Raw genomic sequence first — 25374 nt, forward strand, 5'->3', positions numbered from 1 at the left:
TCAACTCCCCATACACCTCTTGCTCACTTACAGTCAGTCTCTCCTTCACATCATCAACTGCTCTCAATCTCTTCATGAAGTCACATTCATAAGATTGAAAGACCGTTATGAACTGCTCATTAAGTATCTCCACCACACATTCAGCAACAGCTGTCTTTATACCATTTTCTCCAATCAATGTCATCCTTCCATAATCATTCTTTCTTTTGCTGGCTACATATCAAAAGAACTCCTTAGGATTCTTTTTGGCTTCATTAGCTAACTGCTGTTCATATTTAGCTACCCTCACCAACCAAGTCACCCTCCTTGCCTGGTGTTTGTAGACCTCATGGAATTGGTTATTTCCATTGCTCTCATGCTGCTTCCACAATGCCCTCTTTCTCTGTATCGCATGCTTAATCTCTTTATTCATCCATCTCACACCTACCTTATTTAACCTTCTCACACTTGGAATACACTTAGACATTGCATCTACTAGACAGTTTTTGAAAATCCCCCAAGCCACATTGATCTCTTTTCCAGCTAATTCCTCTTCCATGCTTAACCTGCAAGCTGTCTTCTGAGCTCTTCATAATCACCCCGCCCCCTGTAGTTCCACATATACCCTTTTCTCACAGAGGTTCTCACACTGCTGGCAACCACCCAGGTAATCACATCATGGTCACTCTCATCAATTGGTGGAAGATTTGACACCTCATTTATAATTACATCCTCTGATGAGATGACCAAATCCAAGACCCTCAATCCTTGTGTGCCCTCTGTTACATACTGTCTGAGGTAGTCATCCCTCAAAAACTCAAGAAACTCATTTTCTTCACTTCCAGTTGCTATTGTTGGATCGTACATCCTGGCTTTGAATCCGCCATCTTGTTGGAACGTTATTCTTATTTTAATTAATTGTTGATTGATTACTGATCCAAATATAGAGAAATTTATATTATCCTGCACCACCCTATATTCAGATTAGTCTATATAATATAGTGGAATCAATCATCAACTAACTTTTGCAATCTCACTTTTCTACAGGCCGAGGTTAATATTATCATTTAAGGCTTCCGCAAGGTCCGATAAACTTGAGACAGGTGGATGCTCGGAGCATCCACCTGTCTCATGCTGTGTACCCTTATCCACCCTGAGCCTCCCCGTTTCCCTGCTCTTCTTGCACACTCATTCTCTATACTCATATCACTGACTTCCCCATTCATAACCACCTCTTCAATCTCTCCTGCTCTTCCACATCACTTTCTGCTTGATCTGATTCATTCTCTCTACTTACTTCTGTACCTTCCAGAAGCAGTCTCTCCAAGCAACTCACACCATAACCACTCAAATGCAGTCCATCGCTCCCATACAGCTCACTTCGTCCTTCAAACTCATTCCACACATTAACAAACTGTACTCCTATCTCCTCACACATTTCAGCCAGCATATCATTCATAGTCCTTGCTCTTCGCCTCATTTCACCACAGTCATACCTAGGCAACAAGCTGACTACCCATCCTGTTACACTATTCTCTTTTATCCTTGTAAGCAGCCTTGCTTGGAATACTATTTTCTTCTCTTAGTAGTGGTATTTATTTATTTATTAGTATCATAGCATTTTCTTTTCTAGCACAGGTTGCTTGATTTCACTCCTACTCTATTTACTCGCTGCATTGTTTAACCTTTATATCAATGACATTGTCGGTGGATTGCAGGGGGATATTCAGTTGTTTGCGGATGATGTGAAGCTGGGAAGGATTATTAGTAATAGTGCAGATGTGGTAGTCCTGCAAGACGATTTGAATAAGCTATACAGATGGGTAAATGAAGGGGGGTTGCGGTTTAATGCAGCAAAATATAAGGTCTTGAGGTTTGGGACACATCGATGGGATGTTGCATACTCTATTGAAGGAGCTATACTGGAGGAAGTAGGAGAGACAGAGATCTGGGGTTGATGATTGATAGAAACCTGAAATTCAAGGGACATATTGCAAAGGTGGTAAAGGTAACACAGAGGATTGCTGCAATACTAAGTAGGACACTGACCTACAGAAATAAAAGAGTTATCATTCCGTTGTATAAGAACCTGATCAGACCACACTTAGACTATTGTTCTCAGATTTGGTCTCTGGGTTTGAAGGGGATAAAGTAACTGTGGAAAGAGTACAAAGGCAGATAACAAAGATGGTTTTAGGACTGTACAATGTTAGTTATGAGGATCAGCTGAGAGAATGTGGACTGCAGAGTTTGTTAGATAGAAGGAGAGGTGATATGATTGAGACTTTTAAACTCTTGAAAGGTGGTTACTGGGTTGACACTAGGGAGTTCGTTTGCTTGGTTGAACAGCGGGAAGGAGTGATGACAAGGGGGCCATCCCTTGTCTGTGTGAAAGAGGGTGAGGAGTGGTTTCTTTGCATGGAGGGTGGTTGAACCGTGGAATGCACTGCCTGAAAGAGTGGTGAGAGTGAGAACGGTCAATGAGTTTAAGCAGTGGTATGATAGGCTTTGTATTTCCTAGGAAGGACATCCTGCGATGAGTCTTTTGACTCCTTGGAGGCCTAAATAATAATAATATAAAAATCCTTGGAATGCAGTTATACATTGCTTATGTCAGATACTGTCTTATGAATTTCCATGCATCTTTTTCTACACAGTTCATCTACTCAACATATCCATGCTAATTGGCTACAGAACTTCCCATAATCACCTGCCTTATACTTCCACATATACAATGGTGATCTGAAAGTTATCGGCCTCAACCACAAGATTTTTTTTTCTAAGTTGGTACATCTGTCATAAGCAACAATGTGAAATTGCAAGTCATTCTATCAAGTAGTTTGTTGTATAAAACTGTCTGAAGCAAAAGTATTGTCTGTATCCCTTGAAATGGATAAATTTGAGTAACCCAATTATAAAAAAAGGTTTAATATCAAAATAAATTCATTCAAAGTTCATAAAAGTTTATAGGCACTATTCTTCATTTTCGACAATTAAGAAATGGACTGCCGAGTTTAAATGTGACCATACCAGCCTTGAAGATGATCCACGTGAAGGACATCCACAAAGTGTAACAACACCAGAAATCATTGATCAAGTGCACAATATGGTATTGGATGACCAGCGATTCAAAGTATGTGAAATTGCTGAGACTACAGCCATTTCAAAAGAATGTGCAGGATATATTTTACATGAAGAATTGCAAATGAAAAAGCTTTGCACAAGATGGGTGCCGCACTTGCTCACAGCAAATCAAAAACGCACTTGCATGAAAATCTCTGAACAGTGCTTGGAGCGTTTTAACAAGAACGAAACTGATTCTGTGCATCGATTTATTACTATGGATGAGACTTGGATTCACCATTACATACCAGAATGCAAACAGCAGTCAACACAGTGGAAAGAAGATGGTTGTTCAGCAGCAAAGAAGACAAAGTCGGTTCCATCAGCAGGAAAGGTCACGGCATCGGTGTTTTGGGATGCTAAAGACATTTTCTTATTAATTAGCTTGAAAAGTGTAAAACAATAACCAGGGAATATTATTCCGATCTTTTAACCATACTAGAAGAAAAAAATTCATGAGAAAAGACCAGGTTTGCAGAAGAAAAAAATCATCTTTCATCAGGACAATCCACCTGCCCACAATGGGAAGGTGGATTGTCCTGAAGAAAGATGATTTTATAGTGGATGATATAATGGTGGATAGGAATTTGAAGATCAAAGGTCATATAGCAAAACTTGCAAATACAACTCAGAAGATAACTGTGATGCAGAAGCAAACCTTGACATGTAAGGATAAGGAAGTCATTTTGCCTCTTTATAAGGCCTTGATAAGACCAAACCTGGATTATTGTGTGCAGATTTGGTCTCCCTGCATTCCAAGGGGATAAAAAAGTTGTATTAAGGGTGCAAAGAAGCATTACAAAAATTACATCTGTATAGCATTTAGAATATGAGAACAGATTGTGAGTATGTGGAAACTTTTGAATGGGTGTTATAGGATACTGTCTGATGAAATTTTCCATTATTATTATTATTATTATTATTATTATTAAACAAGACCTCATGGAGTCAAAGACTCATCTAGGAGGTCCTTTTATCTCACACACAGCTCATCATACCGGGTCTTAAACACATTCAAACTCCTTGCAAACACCACACTCTCAGGCAAGGCATTCCAATCATTCACAACTCTGCACGAAAAAAACCTGCCTCTCACTCCCCTACTCACACCCTCTTTATACAGTTTCCAGGTATGACCTCTGGTTCTCCCCTGATCTCCCACTATTCTCTGTAGAACTTCTCCACCATTGATCCTATAACAACCCCTTACCAACTTGTAGGTCTCTATCATATCTCCCCTCTTCCTTCTCTCCACTAGACTCTGCAAATTACACCTTTTCAATCTTTCCTCATACTCGACATTCCAGAGGTCAGAAACTACCTTAGTCAGTCGCCTTTGGACCCTTTCCAACATCTCTTCATCCTTCTGAAAACCAGGTGACCAAATCTGGGCACAATAGTCCATGTGTGGCCTAATCAAAGCCTTATACAATGGAACAAGAATCTCCCTACTTCTACACGTCAGTGTCCTCCTCATCATTCCCAGAAGTCTTTGTGTTGTCTTCACAATTTTGGCGATGTGTCCCCTAAATTTTAGATCCTTATCCACTATCACTCCCAGATCTCTTATTTCCTCTACTTCCAACAATATATTCTCACCAAGCATAAATTCTGCATCCCATCTTTGTTTTCCAAATTTTAAAACCTTACATTTTGCAACACTGAACTCACATCCCCATTTGCTTGCCCAATCACTCAATTTATTCAAGTCTTCTTGCAAGGCCACAACATCTACACTACTCTTTATGGTTCGTCCCAACTTTGCATCATCTGCAAACAACTGAATATCTCCATCTAAATCTTCGCCAATATCATTAATATACAAGTTAAATAGTAATGGCCCTAAAACAGATCCCTGAGGCACTCCACTAGTGACTTTCCTTTTCCTGGATATTGCACCCCCATACACAACTTGTTGATACCTATCAGATAGCCAGTCTCCAATCCAATGCACTAATCTAATATCCAACCCCATCTGCTCTAGTTTGACTGTCAACTTATCATGAGGTACTCTATCAAAAGCTTTTGCAAAATCCAAGTATATTACTATGTATCCTTCTCCTCTGTCCAAGTAAGCAGTCACTTTATTGTAATAAGTAAGTAGATTACTAAAACACGACCTCCCTTTAGCAAATCCATGCTGTCCATCAAAAATTATACCATTGTTGTCAACCCAACTCTGGATCCTAGTTCTCACAAGCTTCTCCAACAACTTAACCACAACACCTGACACACAGATAGGCCTATAGTTTGATGCTTGAGTTCGATCACCTCCTTTATGAAGTGGCACAATCTTGCCCTCCTTCCACTCTTTAGGGACTTGACCAAGTGCAAGACTCGTATTAAAAAAATATGTCAAGGCAGGTGTCAACTCTCTGGCACATTCCTTCAGAATACGCGGTGATATATTATCAAGTCCCACAGCCTTATTTACATCTAGTTTACTCAACTCCCCAAACACCTCTTGCTCACTTACAGTCAGTCTCTCCTCCCCATCATCAACTACTCTTAATCTCTCCATGAAGTCACATTCACAATATTGAAAGATCTTTATGAACTGCTCATTAAGTATCTCCACCACACATTCTGCAACAGCTGTCTTTATACCATTTCCTCCAATCAATGTCATCCTTCCATAATCATTCTTTCTTTTGCTGGCTACATATCGAAAGAACTCCCTAGGATTCTTTTTAGCTTCATTAGCTAACTGCTGTTCATACCTCTCTTTAGCTACTCTCACCAACTAAGTCACTCTCCTTGCCTGGTCTTTGTAGAACTCATGAAATTGGTTACTTACACTTCTCTTATGCTGCCTCCACAATGCCCTTTTTCTCTGTATTGCATGCTTAATCTCTTTATTCATCCATCTCACACCTAACTTATTTAACCTTCTCACCCGTGGTATACATTTAGACATTGCATCGACCAAATATTTTTTGAAAATCCCCCAAGCTGCATTGATCTCTTTTCCAGCTAACTCCTCATTCCATGCTACACCTGCAAGCTGTCTCCTGAGCTCTTCATAATCACCCCCCTTGTAGTTCCACATATACCCTTTTTTCACAGGGGTCCTTGCACTGCTGGCAACCACCCAAGTAATCACCTCATGGTCACTTTCACCAATTGGTGGATGATTTGATACCTCATTGATAATTACATCCTCCGATGAGATGACCAAATCCAAGACCCTTAATCCTCTTGTGCCCTCTGTTACATACTGTCTGAGGTAGTTTTCCCTCAAAAACTCAAGAAACTCATTTTCTTTACTTCCAGTTGCTATCTCTTCATTCCAGTCTATATTGCCATAATTAAAATCACCCATAATGATCACCCTTTTCTTATTTCCTTGGCTTATTTGGCTATACATTTCACTATCACCACCATCCACATTACCAGGTCTATAACAACATCCCACCAAGTATTTGATTCTATTCACCTCTATCTCACACTATACTGCCTCAAAACCACTGGACCCATTTCCCTCTTGCATCTCTACCTTGTATGGACATAACTCTTTCTCTATCATCAATAGCACTCCCCCTCCCTTTTTACCCCTTCTATCCTCACGAAACACATCATACCTTTCCATCTCTATTCCTGTCAGGATGTCATCCTCATCTAAGCATGTCTCACTTATTCCGACAATCTCTGGGTGCACAGACGCAATTAGTGCAACCATTTCATCCGCCTTGTTTCTAATACTTCTAGCATTGGTATACAAACACAACAACTCATTTCTGGATCTACAGCTAGTTCCACTGATACCACTCACTCGATGTGATCTCTCCATGCTGAACTGAGGCCATTTCCCTTTCTGCTTCTTCATTTTAGAACCCTTTGCAATTCCATCTGTTTCCTTTTGATCCCTGATCATCCCATTACTTTCCTGCCTACACATTCTCTCACCTCCTCTTGGAGCATCCACCTTTCTCACGCTGTGTATCCCTGTCCACCCTGAGCCTCGCCGTTTCTCTGCTCCTCTTGCACACCCATTCTGTCATTTTCTATACTCATACCACTCACTTCCACATTCATTTCCACTCCTTCAATCTCTCCTGTCTTACTCTCCTGCTCTTCCACATCACTCCACTCTCGATCTGATTCATTCTCTCTATTCACTTCTCTACCTTCAAGCAGCAGTCTCTCCAAGCGACTCGCACCATAATCACTCAAATGCAGTCCATCGCTCCCATACAGCTCACTTCGTCCCTCAAACTCATTCCACACATTAACAAACTGTACTCCCATCTCCTCACACATTTCAGCCAGAATATCATTCATAATCCTTGCTCTCCGCCTCATTTCACCACAATCATACCTAGGCAACACACTGACCACCCTTCCTGTCACACTATTCTCCTTTATCTTTCCAAGCAGTCTCCTGACATTCATTTTGACATGCTCTTTGTTCTCTCTCAAATCATTCGTATCAATTAATACAATTAACTCTTTTGCTCGTTCCCGCCTCATATTCAATGCCTCAATCACTCTACTCATTTTACCGCCTGGAAAACATACCTTGTGCATTTTATCCTCTAGCACACCTTTAATAATGGAGTCGCCATACAACGCCACTCGCTCATCTTTTGTTATCTCTTTCATGCCATCATGATTTATTTTAATAGTTTTGACCTGAATTCTCTTAATTTCATTCCGCATCCATTTCATTTCTTGCTTCATCCAATCCAATTTACCTTCTGAACCTCGCGGCACATTCACTCTATCATTAAATCTTTCTAACTTTCTAACTCTCGACCCCCTCTTCTCACTTTCCCTCTCATTCATCCTTCTTTGTTTCCGTACTTTCGGTCCAACATACGTCCAACTTTCACTATCATTCTTCTCACTTTCACTCTCACATATCTTTCTTTGTTTCCGTACTTTCGGACTAACATGCGTCCAACCTTCGCTATCATTCTTCTCACTTTTACTGTCATTCATCTTTCTTTGGTTCAGTACGTTCGTTCCAACATGCGTCCAACTTTCGCCATCAGTCATTCTTTTTTCGCTATCATTCATTCTTTCGATTTTTTTTACTTGCGATTTCTGCACCACGCCATTTCTACTTTCATTCGTTCTCTCAATTTCGTTTCTTTCCGCCTCACTTTCGTCCCTTTTAACATCCGTTACGGTTGTCAAATCGCTCTTTTTCTTTTTTCCTGATTTTTTAACATTTTTTCGCCTGTCTTTCTCGCCACCCTCCTCTTTCAAACGTGCACTAGCGACACAATCAGTACTAGCACTTTCTGTCATCAACTTCATATTCGCATTCATCAATTCCTCGTTCAGGTCACATTTCGCACACACCCTTCTTCCATCCGCACTAAACATCCACAAATCATTTATGTAGTCGAAGGAATACATATAACAGACCTCACACTTAACGAACCGACTGAAATCCAAATTAAAATCATGGAATGACAATGCCGCCGCCATTTTTTTTTTTCTCTGCAGGTTACTAGGTCTAATATTAACGTTTTCGTATTTAGTTTAAGCAAGAAAAAAAAACCCCACACTAATAATATCTTTAGCGTACAACGTTTACAGCCGCTCTTACTTAAACAATTACGCATATATACTTAATTTATCCTAGTAAAACTTATCTGAATCAGGAGCTCTTCAAAACACGTTCGTAGCGCTTGACCCACTAGCGCCCCCGATTATATGGAAGGTGGAGAGAGAACATGGAGCAGTCAAGAAAGGGGTTAAAGCTAAGTTTTCTCTCAGAGAGCACTGAGTGAATGGAATAGTTTGCCTTTAGTTTGCCTTTGAGGAAGTGAGTGCATCTAGTTTGAATGAATTTATGAGTAAGTATGATAGCTGGTTTGGGTGATTTATAACCTCCCTTGATGAGTCCTTGACCTCCTAAAGGGATCAGATAATAATAAGAAGAAGAAAAAAAAATTGCAGAACTCCTTCCCCCAAAAAAATTATATATGAGAGTGACGACTAGACTTTTTCCTTTTTAGTGTACCACAACTAATTCATTCCCCTCAGGAAAGTGGAATAGGTTATTACCAGAAATGACTGAGTTTTTTCTGTCAATAAATGAATTTCAAAGGCGCTATGATAAAAAAACTATGATTATTGATCATTTTGAGCCTCCTGTGATAAGTTTTGATGGCAGTGAAAATAAATCAGTGTATAATGATATTAATAAAATCCAAATTATTTGATATATATAAGAAGAATTTTAATCCTTACATCATCCAGTGTGCTAAATAAAAGTACATTTTGCACAGCTTCACTAAGTCGATTTCTCTGTTCATCTGATTTGGGAAATACAACCTACAAGAGGAGAAATAATTAGCATAGAATTAGTTTAAATTGAAAGAAAATTATCACCTAATAAGCTCTAAAAAAGCATCTCAACTCTACCAATTATCTTCCATCCTTACCTCTTTCATTTTAAACGATTTACAACAGTTTTTTTTTTTTTTTTTTAGAAAACAAATTTTTTTTAATAATTCTTCCACTTTGCATTAAGAGAAAAAAAAATAAGGAGAAGAAATAGCTATGCTTAAAATGGCCATGATCTTCCTTGTTATCACTGATTTCAATTCAGTTTCATTTCACTGATCTGGCAACTATTTTTGGACCTAGCAGAGTTACTTTCAGGACCATGGATTCTCAACTTTGAAAACTGTATATTTTGCAGTGAACTTACAATTAGTGAATACATAAATCATGAGCATGAAGTAAAGAGCCTAAGAAAAGCTTAATCTTGGAATTTAAAAATTATTAAAAGAAAATATTTATTTTACAGGCTATTAAAAGAAAAGATCATTGGAAGTTGTGAAAGGAAGTTGTGAGCAAGAAGGTGAGAGGTGGTTTCTATGCATAGAGGATGGTTGAACCATGGAGTGTACTGCCTGAAAGAGTGGTGAGAGCATGAATAGTGAATGAGTTCAAGGAGTAATATGGTAGACTTTATGTTGTTATATGCAAGGGTGTCTTCTGAAAAGTTCTTGGCCTCGACCATAGATGGCAACACTATTGGCAAGATTTTTTTTTTTGAAGTTGGTACATCTGTTAAAAGCATCCATGTGAAATTGCAAGTCATTCTATCAAGTAGTTTGTTTTATACAGCTGTCTGAAGCAAAAGTAAATACTCTTCCTCCAGAGTCTTTGATCTGCCTCATCTGTATGATGTCCTTTGATGCCTTATTCTACATTTTGCCAATCAGTAAATCTTTCTCTGTTCATCCTTTGTTTCTAATTGATCATATATAGGTCTTGATATGCCATGACCTTCACCTGTGCAACAGCTAGCTTGGCTTCTCGCTGTACTCCTCTCTGTCCTCTTCCACTCGACTTGTCCCACCTGCTTTGCCTTCCTCTTAGCAGTCACTGCTTCTTGTACATTATTATTCCACCACCAACTCTCCTTCTGCTCTCTAATCTTTCTGGATGTTTCACCAAGTACCTTAATTGCACAGCTTAGAATTACTTTTGAATTATGTCTCCACCAGTCTTGTACACTTTCTAGTTCATCCAAAATTCTCACTAACACCTTCTCCCTAAAATGGTTCCTCACATTCTCTTCTTTTAAGTGAAACCACTTAATTTTCTTCCTCCCATGGCTTCCAAATGTTCTTATCTTCAACTTTATTTTAAAGTCTGCACACAGCAGCTGGTATTGCTGTGCCACTTGATCTGTTGGGATTTACCTAGGGTCCAAAAAAAAAAAAAAAAATATATATATATATATATATATATATATATATAGTAAAACAAGTAGGAGTTATATGGATGAATAACACTATGAAGCTTGAGCTGCAAAAAAAGGAAACAACTGTGAAGGGAATTTAAAGAGAAAGGTGACCTGCAGGCACACGAACGGTATAAAGCGCAGGCCAGAAGGGTAATGAGTGTGGTAAAAAAAGCAAAAGCGGATTATGAAAAGAAACTAGCTATGCAAGCTAAAGAGAATCCCAAACAGGTCTTTCAACATGCTGCAAGCAAAAAAAAAAAAACTGTACACGGCAGAATGATTTTAAGGAATGACGATGGTAAGGTGGTCACTGAATCAGTCAATATAGTGGAATTACTGAAAGAACACTTTACAAGAGTATATCATCCAGGTGGAATTCTTCTAGTCAAAATGTAGCCAATCTGTTAACTATTGTTGCCACTTCTAAATGTTATCAAATGCTCTTCCCTCTTACAGAAAAAGGAGTTCACAATTGCCGGATCAAACACTACTGCAAAGTTCAAAATCCTCTCTCTCTCCTTCCTGGTTCATCATTTCCACTCCATGGCCACCATGCACCCTTTCACAGTCCCTATTCTGTCTCCCTATGTGTCCATTCAAGTCTCCTCCGACAATCACCATCTTGTTTTCTTCTAGCATTCCACTTACCTGCCCATTCATGCAATCTATTCCTCTTGTAATACCATAAGATCTGCTTGACTCTGTATTGATCTCCCCAGTTTTGCATCATCTGCAAACAGCTGCATATCACTAGTTAAACCCATCCCAACATCATTAACATACAAACCGAACAACAATGCCCCAAAACTGACCCCTGTAGCATGCCACTAATGACCTTTCTCTTTAGGAATGCTGCACTCCTTTCTAATACCATCTTCTCATGACTTTTGTTTAACTATTTTCTCACAAAGTTGAGCTTTCTTACATGTTTCCTTGTATTCCTCTCAGGACATCTGCTAATTTACTCGCTGTTCTTTCAGAATGCCTTCTTTTTCAGGGCTGCTTCTTTAATTTCTTGAGTTCATCATGACATTCTGGTTTTTCTATCCTTGTACACATTATCTCCACATGATTCTTAGTTACTTTATTTGAGTATACAGTTCACCTCTGAAAGCAACTTTTCTTATGATTTTTCTTTTCTTTCAATATGAATATCATATTGAAAAGAAAAAATATTTTCTTTTCAATATGATATTCATTTTTATTCTGATTAAAATTAAATGGTGATCACTTCCTATTTTAAATCCTCTTTATACTCATGTCCTAATGTAGAAGATAGCATTATCAACAATAGTACAGTCAAATGAGACCTTTCTTATTGCTTTTGTCTTTTCTCCATGTGAATTTCTGCACATCTTTATGTTGGAACATGGTATTTGTGATGATCACACCATGTTCTGAACAGAAGTCTAGCGAGTACTTTACTATCACTAACATTGGCCTTTTCTCGATTTCTTACTTTGCAGTTTAGATCCCTAACAAGAACCAGCTTTTCATTTTTTTTTTCTTTACAACAGCTGGGTTCTTAATGACTATAAAAATTCATCCATATCTTGTTTAGAACAGTCTGCAAGGAACCACACACACACACACACACACACACACACACACACAAATAAGCCTCATTGTTCAATTTGCCACTTTAATATGGAGAATTTTGTTTAGTTTTAGTTTTCTTTGTCTTGGTAATGTTTCTTATGCTGATGTGATACTTATCTAGTTCTTCTGAAGTTCAACATAAGAAGTATAAGTGGAAAAACAAGTTGATGCCTATTTCAGTTCTGAAGATTTTATTTTATTTTATTTATTTATTTATTTTTTATGGAGACCCCCATCCACGAGAGATTAGTCAACCTAAAGTACATTAGTACCATAGATGGACAATAGGAACTTATTCATATTTGATTTGAAAAGCTGTGGGTTGTATTCCTTAGGAAGCATATGGTGGAAGACTTCCAGAAGACAGCAGTGGAAGAGATAAATAAAAATGTGGAGAAATTTGTTCTGGGGGTTTGGAATTGAATGGTGAGAGGATGCTGGTTAGCTGCTGCATGCATTTGGACGGATTTGCAAGAGAGTAGGGAATTACTGATGCAACTTTCATGAACAGCAGCCATAGAAGTATTTATAGACGATGCAGGCTGTGGAGACTGACCACTTGTGCAAAAGTGAGTGGAGTGTATTAGTGGGGTCATCATTCAATCTAACTGCTCTTTTCTGTATAGAATCCAGAATTTTCATAGGGCTCTTAGAGGCGCCACCCCATATATGAGAGCAGTATTCAATAATGGTCAGGCAGATTTGTGATTTGTATAGGATTGCTGTTCATAGTTAAAGTCAGTGGCACACCCAGGGAGGGGGGCCAAGGGGCCCTGGCTCCCCCAAAAGAGAAAAAGTTAAAATACACTAAAAAGTTTTCCAAAATACTTTTCCTAATTAAAATTCATTTTTTTATTTATGTTGTGTAGTGTCTTTTATTTCTATACCACTTATGAATTAGCAGTCGCATAAGGTGAGAGTACCCTATAGCAGCGTTTCTCAACCTGTGGTCCGCGACGATGAGACAGGTGGTCCACAGGCAGACTTAATTAACCAAATAAATCTATATATTTTAATTATCCAAACAAAACAAATTAATAAATTTAGTTTAATCCTTTATCCAAGTGTGAGCAAACAAAGTTTGCACCTGAAAGTATCTTCAGGACTGGGGTAAGGTGGTACAAAAAAAAAAAAAAAAAAAAAAAAAAAAAAAAAAAAAAAAAATTGAATAAGTAAAAATTATTGACATAAAACGGATACTTAAAAAATAAAATAAAAATAGTGGCAGAATGCTCATTCCATGAACATTCTGCCACTATTTTAATTTGTAGCGGCAGAATGACGAGTAATAAAAGAGGGATTAAGTGAACAACAATATGGTTTTATTGCTTCCACTTTCTGCTGTTTTGTCAGATTTGAAGTGAACATGTGTTGTCCACATGACCACATTTCAACCAATTGCTTGTTGTTTATTGATTTTTATTGTTGAAAGGTTTCCTCCTTCAACCAAGGCTCAATATATCTTCAGAAGTGCTAAGTAATACTTGGACAAAGTGTGTTGTGAGTTAACCCCAGTATTTATATTTTTAGGAAATCGCGCGACTGAAAGATAAAAGGAAGCTGCCAGTTGAGTTGAAATGCTAACTCTCTTCAACCGAATTCCATATGTGAAACTGCCATAACAACATTCACTATATATATATTTCTAAGTTTTAACATATTTACGAATTTTTAACACCTTTGGTTGAACTTTATTGCTGCTTTGGGGCAGGCGAACTCACACACACATCTAATTAATAACAATAGTTTTTTGTTAGATACTGTATTTGCCAGTGCATCATATGGTTTTTCTTAAGTCTAAATAGCATAGTTTCTGTATGAAAGGACATCTGATTCATTAATTTGTGTTGTTTTTATCATAGTTGTTTCTAATTACACTATTTGTTGAGAAATATATTACACAGACTGTTGGTACCTTATTCACTGACATAATAAAAGTACTCGTTTTTCTTGCCTCTGCAATATAATGGCTATTGGGGAGGGAGTGCTGTTTACTGCGGGTGCAAATTACTATCCCCTGCTCTGAACGTGTTTCGGCTTTTCTTCATTTGCGAGGTATATGCGAAACTTTTTAATTTATTTTTTCGAAAAGTAAAATCAAGGGTACGAGCTATATGCGAGGGCAAGTTATATTCGAGTAAGTACGGTATTTCAATTATGGATAAGTACATTGGTACCTTCTTTAAATGGAAAAATAGCTCGGATGACAGTGATAATACAAAACGAGTTTGTGATGACAGTTTGTGTGCAGTTTCTGAAGAGAAAGAGGTTTGTAATGAATCCAAGAAACACAGAATTCCCATCAGTTGCAATGCGATAATATTAATACGCTGAACGAAAGGAAAGATTTGTGACTTGCTGGACACTCGACCAGTGGATCTCATTCAAAGGTAAATATAATTGGTTATTTTGTAGGAACATTTTTCTGTTTTGTGACTTTTCTTCCTTTATGGTAATTATGCTACATTATTGTGTTATTATTCAACAATTGTTTGCAGTTTTGAATGTGTATATAAATCAATATCAACAGTAGCCTGTTACGAACGCATGATGAAAGGGATGGGGAAGGTTTGGAGCTTCCCCGGATAGTATTCAAAAGGTAAATACAATTGGCTATTTTGTATAGGTCCCTGAAACTTATTAGTTTAGAATTTAACCACTGGGAAAGCATTTGTGTCCACCTCAAAATCTGAAACAGAATTTGAAAACATATTTTCCGAATAACTTTTATAAGAAATTTCTGTGGGTTTACGATCCATTTCAGGCTTGCAGTCACGAGAACGACCTTTCGTTATTGGAAAAAGAACAGCTAATTGAGCTTTCAAGACAACGAGCGGGCTTAAAATGCAATTCCGTGATCATGGTTTGGCTCGATTCTGGATCTCACCTTCACTGAGAAGTGAATTTCCCAAATTATCCGAAGAAGCATCGAAAATCGTCATGCAGTTTTCTACAACCTATCTAACTGTGAGAAAGGATTTTCATCACTCCTTCAAATAAAAACAAAATACAGAATTCGTCTTAGTGTGTGCACCGATCTTCGACTGAAGTTGACCAATATTGAGCCAGATATCCAGCAACTCTGCAATGCCGAGAAGCTCATCCATCTCATTAAAAGTAAATAGTAAATAATTATATCATATTATTTATTTGTTTAATAAAAATTAAAACTTTGTTCGATGATGATACACTTTTACTTGTTTACCTCCAAGTTAATTATGTTTCCATATACTGTATATTCAAAACATGCTTTTGGATTTATTGTGTTATTAATGGCACAGTTTTTCCATTCACAACCAAAGTTTTCAGTACACATGGTTTGAAAAATTTACATGGCTTGTGTACTCTCAAGTTGAAAATAGTGCGTACTGTAAATATTGTGTGTTTTTTGCACCTGCTAATGTTGGAAAATCTAAATCTGAAGTACCTCAGCAGTTAGTTACACAAGGTTATAATAATTGGAAGAAAACTATTGAAAAATTTAATAATCATCAAAAAACAAAATATCATATAATGGCTGTTATGACTTACGAAAGGCTAAACAATATTCGAGATGGAAAATTTATTCCAATCAATCAACAAATTGATGTAGACAGTGCATCACAAGCTGCAGTTAATCGGAAACAATTAGAGCCAGTTATAAAAATGGTAGTTTTATGTGGTTGGCAAAATATACCCTTGAGAGGATATCGTGATTATGGAGAATTTTCATTTGAACAGGAGCCAATCACCAATGAAGGCAATTTTCGAGCTTTGTTAAGAACAAGAATCGATGCGGGCAACAAAAACTTGGCTGAACATTTTAAACATTCTGCCAAAAAATGCTACCTACATTAGCTGGAACATACAAAATCAAATTATAAATGCACGTAATGAAATCATTTTGAACCGTTTGGTTGAAAAAATTAATTCACCGAAATGTTTTTCAATTCTTGCGATGAAACTTGCGACATTTCTACCACTGAACATCTTTCCTTGTATGCCAGGTATATAGACGAAGAAAATGACAACAAAGTTTGTGAACAATTTTTACAATTTGTTCCTGTAACAAGCACTACAGCAAAAAACTTATCCGACAAAATATTAGAAAGCTTAAATAATTGTGGCATCAATTTGTCATTTATGTGGGCAAGGTTATGACAGTGCCGCATCAACGAGTGGAAAGTTTAATGGTGTCCAATCTCACATATCAGCTATATATCCACAAGCTTTATATGTTCATTGTGCATCACATAGTTTGAATTTGGCAATTAGAAATGCTGTATCTGTGACTGAAATAAAAAATTGCATTGGTATAACTGAAAATGTACACAATTTCTTCAATACCCCTAAGAGACAGAACGTCTTTGTTGACAACATTGATAATATACACTGAATACTAAGAGATAGAAACTATGTCAAGTTTGCCCGACTAGGTGGGTGGAACGCCATGAAGCCATCATGACCATGTGTGGAATTATATGATGCAGTGATTCATAGTCTTGAAACAATCATTTCTTGGAAAGACAGAGACTCGTCCTCTAAAGCAAAACTTTTGAATAATTCATTGTGTGAATTTGGTTTTATAATATCTTTATTTAGCTTGCAAAAAATATTTGCATACACCTTACCATTGTCTAAAATAATGCAAAAATCTAAGAGTGACCTCTTAATTGTACTAAATTTTGTTGATGATGTTGTGGCTCAATTAAAGATATTTACGATGAAGATGTATAAAAGCTAATAATTTTAATATTGACATTAAAAAGCCGAGGACTACATCAAAACAAACATTAAGTCCAATGTTCCAGCCAATTCTGTAGAAGAGTATTTCAGAAGAACTATTTTCATTCCATTTATTGATCAAATATTGACTCAACTTCAGGATCGTTTCACTCTGCACTGCAACATTTTGAAAAAAATTTTTTCTCTTCTACCAAATGGAAAAGATGCTCCAACAGCAAGTGCAATGGAAGATTTTCATCAGTTGTGTGAATTTTATGCCGGTGATTTGCCTTATACAAATCCAGCAATTTCGAATGGCGAATTCAAGTTGTGGTATAAGAAATTTGACAAACCGTTTACAACAGCTCCATGCAAAAATGCAGTTAATGCAGTTTCAAAGTGTGAAAAAATGATATATCCTAACATCTATAACTTATTAAAAATATTTGCAACGCTTCCGGTAACAACATGCATCAGTGAAAGGCCATTTTCTAATTTACGCCTTTTAAAAACCTATTTAAGATCTATCATGACACAATCACAATTGAACGTACTGGCTTTGCTGTATATACACAGAGAGATTAATATAACCACGACTGAAATAATTCAAGAGCTTTGTAAAAAGAAAAGAAAACTGGATTTTATTCTTTAAATAAATTTTTATAATCATCTAATGAATTTTATTTAATGAATGAAATTTAACGAATTTTAGTTGAACAAATAAAAATATTTTTAATGAAAATTCATTGCATTAAAAATATTTTTATCTGTTCAACTCATCCCCCCTACCAAGATTAAATGCTGGTTGCACCACCTGGTTAAAAGTAATGCCTCAAGCAAAAGAGAAGGCTTAGTTTTTTGGATGCAGGGGAGGCAATAGTTGTGATATGTCTGTGCCAAGAGAGATCAGAGTTATTCCAAGATGGCGAATCTCATCTTGAATAGAGATTTGAGTATTATCAACAGTAAGATTGGAAGAACAGGGTTCTTTTTTGTTGGGAATAATGCAGAGCTGCATTTTCTTAACATTGAAGTTACTAATATTATCCAAACCCCATTGATGAATGATTTGAAGATCAGAATTTAAGGTAGTAGAGGTTAGATTTCTGGAGGCTGTGGTGATTTGTGCTTTGCAGGTTTCAAACTAAGTGGAGTGTAATGTGCAGTCATCAGCAAACTGCGCACTGGACTGGCAGTCAGCTGGGTTAGATCATTTATGTATAGAAGGAAGATAGAGGGCAAGAGAACAGAATTTTGTGAGATATAGCATTAGCTGTATAGATAGAAAATGAGGAGTCCTCCACCATCACTTGAAGTGAGCATACAGCCAGAAAGTTGACTACCCAAATGCAAAAATCAGGGAATGGACCGAATGATGGGAGTTTTCCTAATAGACCTTTGTGCTAAACTCAGTCAAAAGCTTTGGAAACATCAAGAGCAACCACTTCAAATTCAGCAAACCTTTCTAATGTGTTCTTCCAGAGATGAACACCTTAGAAATATGACGTAGGTTAGTAGATCCCCTGTTGTCGGTCATTTATTAGATGAGAGTCTTCAAGGTAGTGTAGAGTTGGCCACTGATGTTTTTTCCATTACTTCAGAAAGAATTGAGGTGAGAGAAATGGAACAGTAGTTTGAAGATTGTCACCCTTCATAGGAATAGGTTGTATATATATGGACTAGTTTCCAGCCTGCAGGATAGGATGCCATCAGGGCCAGGAGATTTTTTTGGTATCCAGTTTGAGCAAAATGTTTTTGATCTCATTCTGCCGAAAGATCAAATGTGTCTTTGAATGCTGGGTGGTTGGAATGGTTGGGGAAACATTTGCCATGATCAGCTATGCAAGAGTTGGAGGAGAAGTAGGAAGCCAGGAGATTGGTTTTTTCTATGGGTGATCATGCAATAGTACCATCTGGGTGTAATAGTGGTGGGGTAACATTAGGAAGAAGTTAGGGCCAATAGCTTTAGCTAGAGTCCAGAAGACATGGCTGCCATTTGGGCAAGAGGCAGGTTTCTTGCTTGTAGCTCTCTCAAAATCAGGTTTTGATGAAGTGATAATTTTCTTGCAACTATTCCAGGTGCAGGAAAAGCACCTGGAATACAGCCTTTGGTGAAGGCTGTATAGGAAGGATGAAGTTTTGGATGCTAGGCAGTTGTAGTGGTATGCCTGATTCTTTTTTTTTTTTTTTTATTTTACAGCCTCGGCACATCTTTAGAAGAATCAAGGCTTAATTAAATAGGGGACAAGAATTTAGGATGGAGAGGAAAATAAATGTTTCCATACTGATGAGTATTATTTCAGTGATTCTACATGTAGGTCTGGTTCAGGTAACCAGAAAGCAGCAATTCGACCAAGTAAATGAGGAATAGAAGTTAAAAAGATTGTCCCACTTGGCTTTCTGGTAAATGATAGTGAGTCTGTCCCATAAGATGACGTTCATCCCTGATTACTGCAGTAAACAGTAGAGGAAGGGAGTGGAGAGGGGGGACTTGTTTAACTCAGTGATTTTCTCAGCAGGAAATTATCATGTTATATCACTGTTTCATTTTGGTTTATGCCAATACAGAGTTTGTCAGCTAAGTCCAAAATTTCCAGTCCATCCTTGTTTGTTCAGTATCTATGTGAATGACCCTACAAACAGAGTGCAGGTATACCACCTAAAGGTGAAGATTGGATATTAGGTCAGAACACCAGCTGATTTTCCACTTAAATTTCCATTCCAAGTTAGATAACTGGGAAAAGTCTCTTAAATGATCCTATTGAAGCACTGATATCCTACTCGCAAGGGCAGGACTAGCCTGAAGACTGTGTGAGTGATCACTGTCTCAACTGTTTTACTATGGATATTGTTATATCTTCATCTGATTGCTTTGTATTTCACTTGATTGTCTTTTGCTCTGCTTTGTCTTTAAACTATCTTATCCTTATCAGTTATTATTATTTTAGTATTACTTATTATCTCTACTTATCTTTATCTTATGTTAAGTTACTTATCATCAGATATTTCGTTTGCCGACAAATTTATATTATTTTTATGACTGTGCCAGCCGGCAACAGAATTCTGATATACTATTCTAGGATACAAAAAAAAGAATGCAGGGATCAAGAAGTTTGCAGTCGTGGTCCCGTTTCTTATGTTACTAATGGGTTTCCCTCTAATACACAGTTCGTGATTTTCCAAGCAGTAATTCAATCCCCAGAAACATGACAAACTCATTTGGTTTACACATAAAGAAATATATTTATTTTGACACAAACATAGTGATACATATTAGTTAAACCTTCAATTCTAAAAGAGTCTGAGTTCCCTCCCTTTTCTTAAATTAGCACATCCAAAATTATTCTACACTATAATATCTTGCACAGACACAATCTTACACTTCTTTATATAATTATTCTCAGACTCTGATAACTTATACTAAATTACCTATTACTATCACACATATAAATTACATATATATACAAGTCAATTCTACGACTCTGGCATAGATTTCATGAGACAATGCTCTTTCCTATATTTCAGACTATATCCCCCCCCCCAGGATATTAGTTAGCATTCAAAATAAGTTTCACCATTATAACATTAGTTTCCTTCATTAGATACAGACAGTCCGAAGCCTCGGTTTCCTATTTGGCTCAAGCCTAAGATACCCTTTTTCCTTAGATGTAGACAAATGTCCAAAATGCAGACAGTTCTTGTAACACTGCACAGAAATAGGCTGTTCTCTCAAAGTTCAATTTCTCCTTCCTCCCCACAGTTACTCTAACTTGATACAAAAAGATTTCTGCTTACCGTTCTTGCTTTATCTGGATATTCGGATCTCCTTACTGTATTTTCTTTAATGGCGGCTTCGCTATTCTTTTGTTCTACACGAACAGAAACACTCTTACACAGATTTCTACACTGACGTTAATTCATCAGTGGCCCTTTCTTCTAGGAATCTGGATGCACTATAGCTGCAGCTTTGATCCACGTAACACGCATAGCAAGGGGAAATTCTTGCTACGCATGGCGGCAAGCTTTTCACAACTACACAGCTTTCCACAAGGAACCAGGAACCGACGAAAACGAGAAGATAAGAGAGCGATTCAAATCCCCGCCGAAACCTATATACTACAAAACAGCGCCCTCACTCAGTGGTGTCGTCATGCATACGGCGGCTGCCGAATGGATACCATGGCTACGAACTGTCTTTAACATGGCCTAAAACTTGTATTAGCTTATACACATCTCTTTTGGCAATTTTACATGATTTTCTATCTTAATTAATTTACAATCATTCTCTATTTAGTTTATGGGCTACTTTAACATTGCTTAGAATTTACAAATCTGAATATATACATGTTCTTGGGTCATTAATAGGCACATTTTCTATCTGGAGGCATAAGTATGTCCTTATCCATCTTGCTGAAGTTACCTTATGTTGGGTCGGAAAAAGGATGACTCATCAAAAATGAATCAGCACTTTTTCCGACACAACAATATCAAGATTCCCCCACCCCCCAACAAGAAGGATAAATGTAAATCACACAGACATGATGTTTTGAAAGATTTCCAAAATGCAACATGTCCAACAATATTGAGCAATAAATTGTCTAGTGAACATCTGGAGCAGGATACTAAGCAGGACTAGCTAGCAATTAAGTCTACCATTCCTGAAAAGAAACATTAGATTGGTTTTGATGAAGATTATATGTAAATTCAGTTTCTGATTAAACAAGAAATGGAAAGATTCTATATTTGACAGAATGACACCAAGTGCTCTTTAGAGACCAGTTATGTCAACTATCAACCTATCAGTGTCTCTGGAGTTGTAAAGATTTTAGACAGTAAGAGTTTACTAGAGGGCAAGAGTCTGTTGAAAAGATAACTTTTATTTTTGTAAATTAGCAATTTGAATCTGCATTTTGTAGTTTTATTTTTTGTAACTTAGCATAACTGAATGATACAGCTTGCTGCATTTGAAACAGATGTTTATTTTACTATTTGTTGAAGCTTGCAGCAAATGATAATGAAATGGCAGAACAAACGAGATCTGCACATTGTACAATGTGCAAAAATCATATGTAATTAAAAAGGCATGAATTTTTTGAGAATAGTTCAGCGTGTTGCCAAGGTATGATAATGATGAGTTTAAATGGAGAGCAGAGATCATGAACTCAAGTTGGAAGAGCTGTGTTAGGAGAAGGGAATGGAATTTGTAAATGTGTGGGATGCATTTGAGATAAGGATGGATTTGTACAAAAGTGGCAGGTTGCATTTAAATGGATTTTGCATGGATCAGTTAAAGACTAATGCTACATGAAGGAGCAATGAGAGATGTGAGCAAGAGACCATAGGAAGTAAGCAGCGAGGCAAAAGGTCGCAAGAGAGGAACTGGTAAGGCTGAAGTGGTTGTAAATGATGATAGTAGTGTGAGATACGATGAGAGAATAAGAATGCAAGATGGACAGGGAAACGATCGGGGGGGGATCATAATGAAAAGGAAGACACACCATAAGGAAAGCAGAATGTTGGAAGTAGTAGTGAATGTATGAATGAGGATGGTCAACATCGGAATAGGATGTAAGAGGTATAGTTGAATCTGAGGAGACAGATAAGGTAAGTGGTGATAAAGGCAAATGGGTTTAAATGGAGATTTTATTTACAAATGTCCCATATACAGTACTAATATACTCTAGGTTGACCAACCAACCTCTCATGTATTGGCCCAACATTAAAAAAAAAAAAAAAACATGACAGGAGCATCAGAAATAAGTGAGATTAAATAATAACACTCATTGAGTTTATTTGCATAAAAACTTGAAATAAGTGAAACAAGGGGTTGGATGAGAATGGCATCCTGACATGAATAAATATGGAAGGGTATGATATTTTTTGTGAGGATAGAAAGGATCATCTCTGGCGATCAGTCTTTTGACTCCTTGGAGGCCTAAATAATAATAATAAAGGGGGGGGAGTTGAAAGCAGGTGAATTATGTTCATACAAAGAGGAGATGCAAGATATAAATAGTGACAATGGTTTTGAGTCAGTATGATGTGTGGTGCAGGTGACAGAAAGAGATAATTAATCGAAATCTGATATAGGTCAGGGAATGTAGAGAGTAGTGAACAAAGATTAGGTTAGTGAACAAAGGAAGAGTGATCATTATGGGCAATTTTAATTATGATAATATAGATGACAATGAAGAGACAGAATCTTGGAATAAGAGAAATGAATTTCTTGAGTTCTTGAGAGACAACCATCTTAGGCAGAGGCGGTATGTAATGAGGAGCATGAGAGACAGATTAAATCATTTCACAATTTCACAAACCACTCACAATCACATCCTCTTCTTCCAGAGGATGTGATTGTGAGTGGGGTGTCACATTTCCCCTAGCTGGTGAGAGTGACCATAAGGTGATCACCTGAGAGGAGATGGCTTGGAGCTCTAGCATGTAAGTAGAAAAGATATAAATACTACATGGGAACTAACCAAAAGATATTTAACAACATCAATGTATGAATATATTCCAAAGGTCAAAAGAATCAATAAGGCAGGTGTCAAATGAAGGAATGAAGTGATTAAGGATGAGAAGAAATCTGGAAGAAGAGGATGAGATTCAGCATAAGATGAATAATAATAATAATAACATGAAAAATCTCATTCATGTTATGGTAATTATCCCATCACTCCAGATTTTTCATCTCCTCCACCTCCTTTAACCCTCCTACCAGCAGAGGTGGATGATTATCCAGACAACCCCAGAATTTTTCATGGATCAAAACTTCATCGGCATTCTATCTTTAATGAAGTATTTACCCTACTCTGCAGTTAACCCTTAACGGCGATTTTAGAGCCATTAACAGATTAATTGTGGTGGAGGAACTTTTGAGTTGCTTGTCTTTACATGTACTGTGGTACTTGGAATTTGCTTTACTGTAGTAAGATATTCGATTTTTTTTTTTTCTGCACAATTTATTGCGTCTCTTTCCAAAAATAGAAGTTTCACATCTGCCAAAATAAATAATCAATCCTGAAATGACCACAGATCAGCCTTTGCAATGAATATATTTTAGTAATAATAAATTTCCTTCATTTTACTGACAATATAGATTCTTTTCACAAATTTTCAAATGTTTGCTTGCTTGCATTTAAAATATGTCAAATATTAATATTTTTAAATAACATTTAGTGAAATAGATATGACATTTTGTTTGCTTTCTTTGCAAAATACCTTTATATGGATCGTCACATTTCAATTTTAGGATCGAATTTTTTTATTTATTTATTTTTTTAATGAACAACAAATTATAAACTGCATTACTCTGTTTCCGATATTGTGTCTTTTTTTTTTAGTATCAAAAATTTATATCCAATGATATTTTATCAGAGACTCTTCGCCTTCTTTTGCTTAAAATTGCAACAGTTTTTTTTTTTTTTTTTTTTGTAGGAAGCACATTACTATAATATCCAGTGCTAAACCACTGTAGATATGTTGAAATTATGATAGGAAGAATATCCTGTAGGGAATGATTCAAACTTTATGCTCATTTTTAGAATATTTTACTGCACCTCCCCCCCCCCTCCTGACCTGGAACTCAGTTAGATAACTACTTTAAATTTCTCGTTTGAAAGCTTTCAGACAGTATTCAAGATCTCTTATTTCAGTTTACCGTTTTGACAAAAAAAAATAAAGCAATAATACTGTTGTATATTCGAAACTCATAATTCTGTACTCTTTCTTTGCATCTGAAATCAGCTAGTCAGCAGTCTGCTGAAATTATTCTAAGATTTAGAAATACTATGCTATATTATCAATATGTAAAACTGTATACCACACAAAAGAAAGTTCAGTTGTGTTATTTTTGTTTTTCTTTCTTTCTTTTTTTTTTTTTTTTTAATTCTAAATATTATTACTTCTATTGCTGCTGGTTGCTATTTCTGAAATGCATCTTAGAAATGCTGGACAATAATCCTCTTAGCTGGAGGAAAAGCTAAAAGTCTTAGATTACTCTTTCAAGAAACATAAGAGAGAAAGTTTCCAAGAAGTCGCACTAAATTGCCTTAAACAAGAATGTCTTGTTTCGTTTTCAATTGTTGATTAGCAGACATCCTAACACAGAAAAACTGACATTTCATTTACAGGCTAATGCAGTATTTATGCCAAAAATGATTTCTTTATTTATAGTGATCAGTTTCACTTTTATTATCGAAAAATGCTAAATTATTTGATACAATTATCTTGAAAAAAAGGATTTGAATTTTTTA

The 25374-nt window shown here is 36.7% G+C and overlaps 1 protein-coding gene across 4 annotated transcripts in view; it reads right to left on the bottom strand.

Moving 5' to 3' along the window:
• LOC150109819 (cAMP-dependent protein kinase type II regulatory subunit-like) overlaps window positions 1-25374 on the bottom strand; it is a 487212-nt gene that overhangs the window by 336482 nt on the left and 125356 nt on the right. For all 4 annotated transcript variants that reach the window (XM_090413727.1, XM_090413588.1, XM_090413646.1 and 1 more), the window contains exon 4: window positions 9307-9390. In XM_090413727.1, coding sequence (XP_090269853.1) covers window positions 9307-9390 — 84 coding nt within the window. The remainder of the gene's footprint in view (window positions 1-9306; window positions 9391-25374) is intronic.

The sequence above is a fragment of the Typopeltis vanoorti genome, chromosome 1 (assembly GCF_054136105.1).
Source record: "Typopeltis vanoorti isolate ZY-2024b chromosome 1, IOZ_Tvanoo_1.0, whole genome shotgun sequence".
Classification (NCBI taxonomy): Eukaryota; Metazoa; Arthropoda; class Arachnida; order Uropygi; family Thelyphonidae; genus Typopeltis; species Typopeltis vanoorti.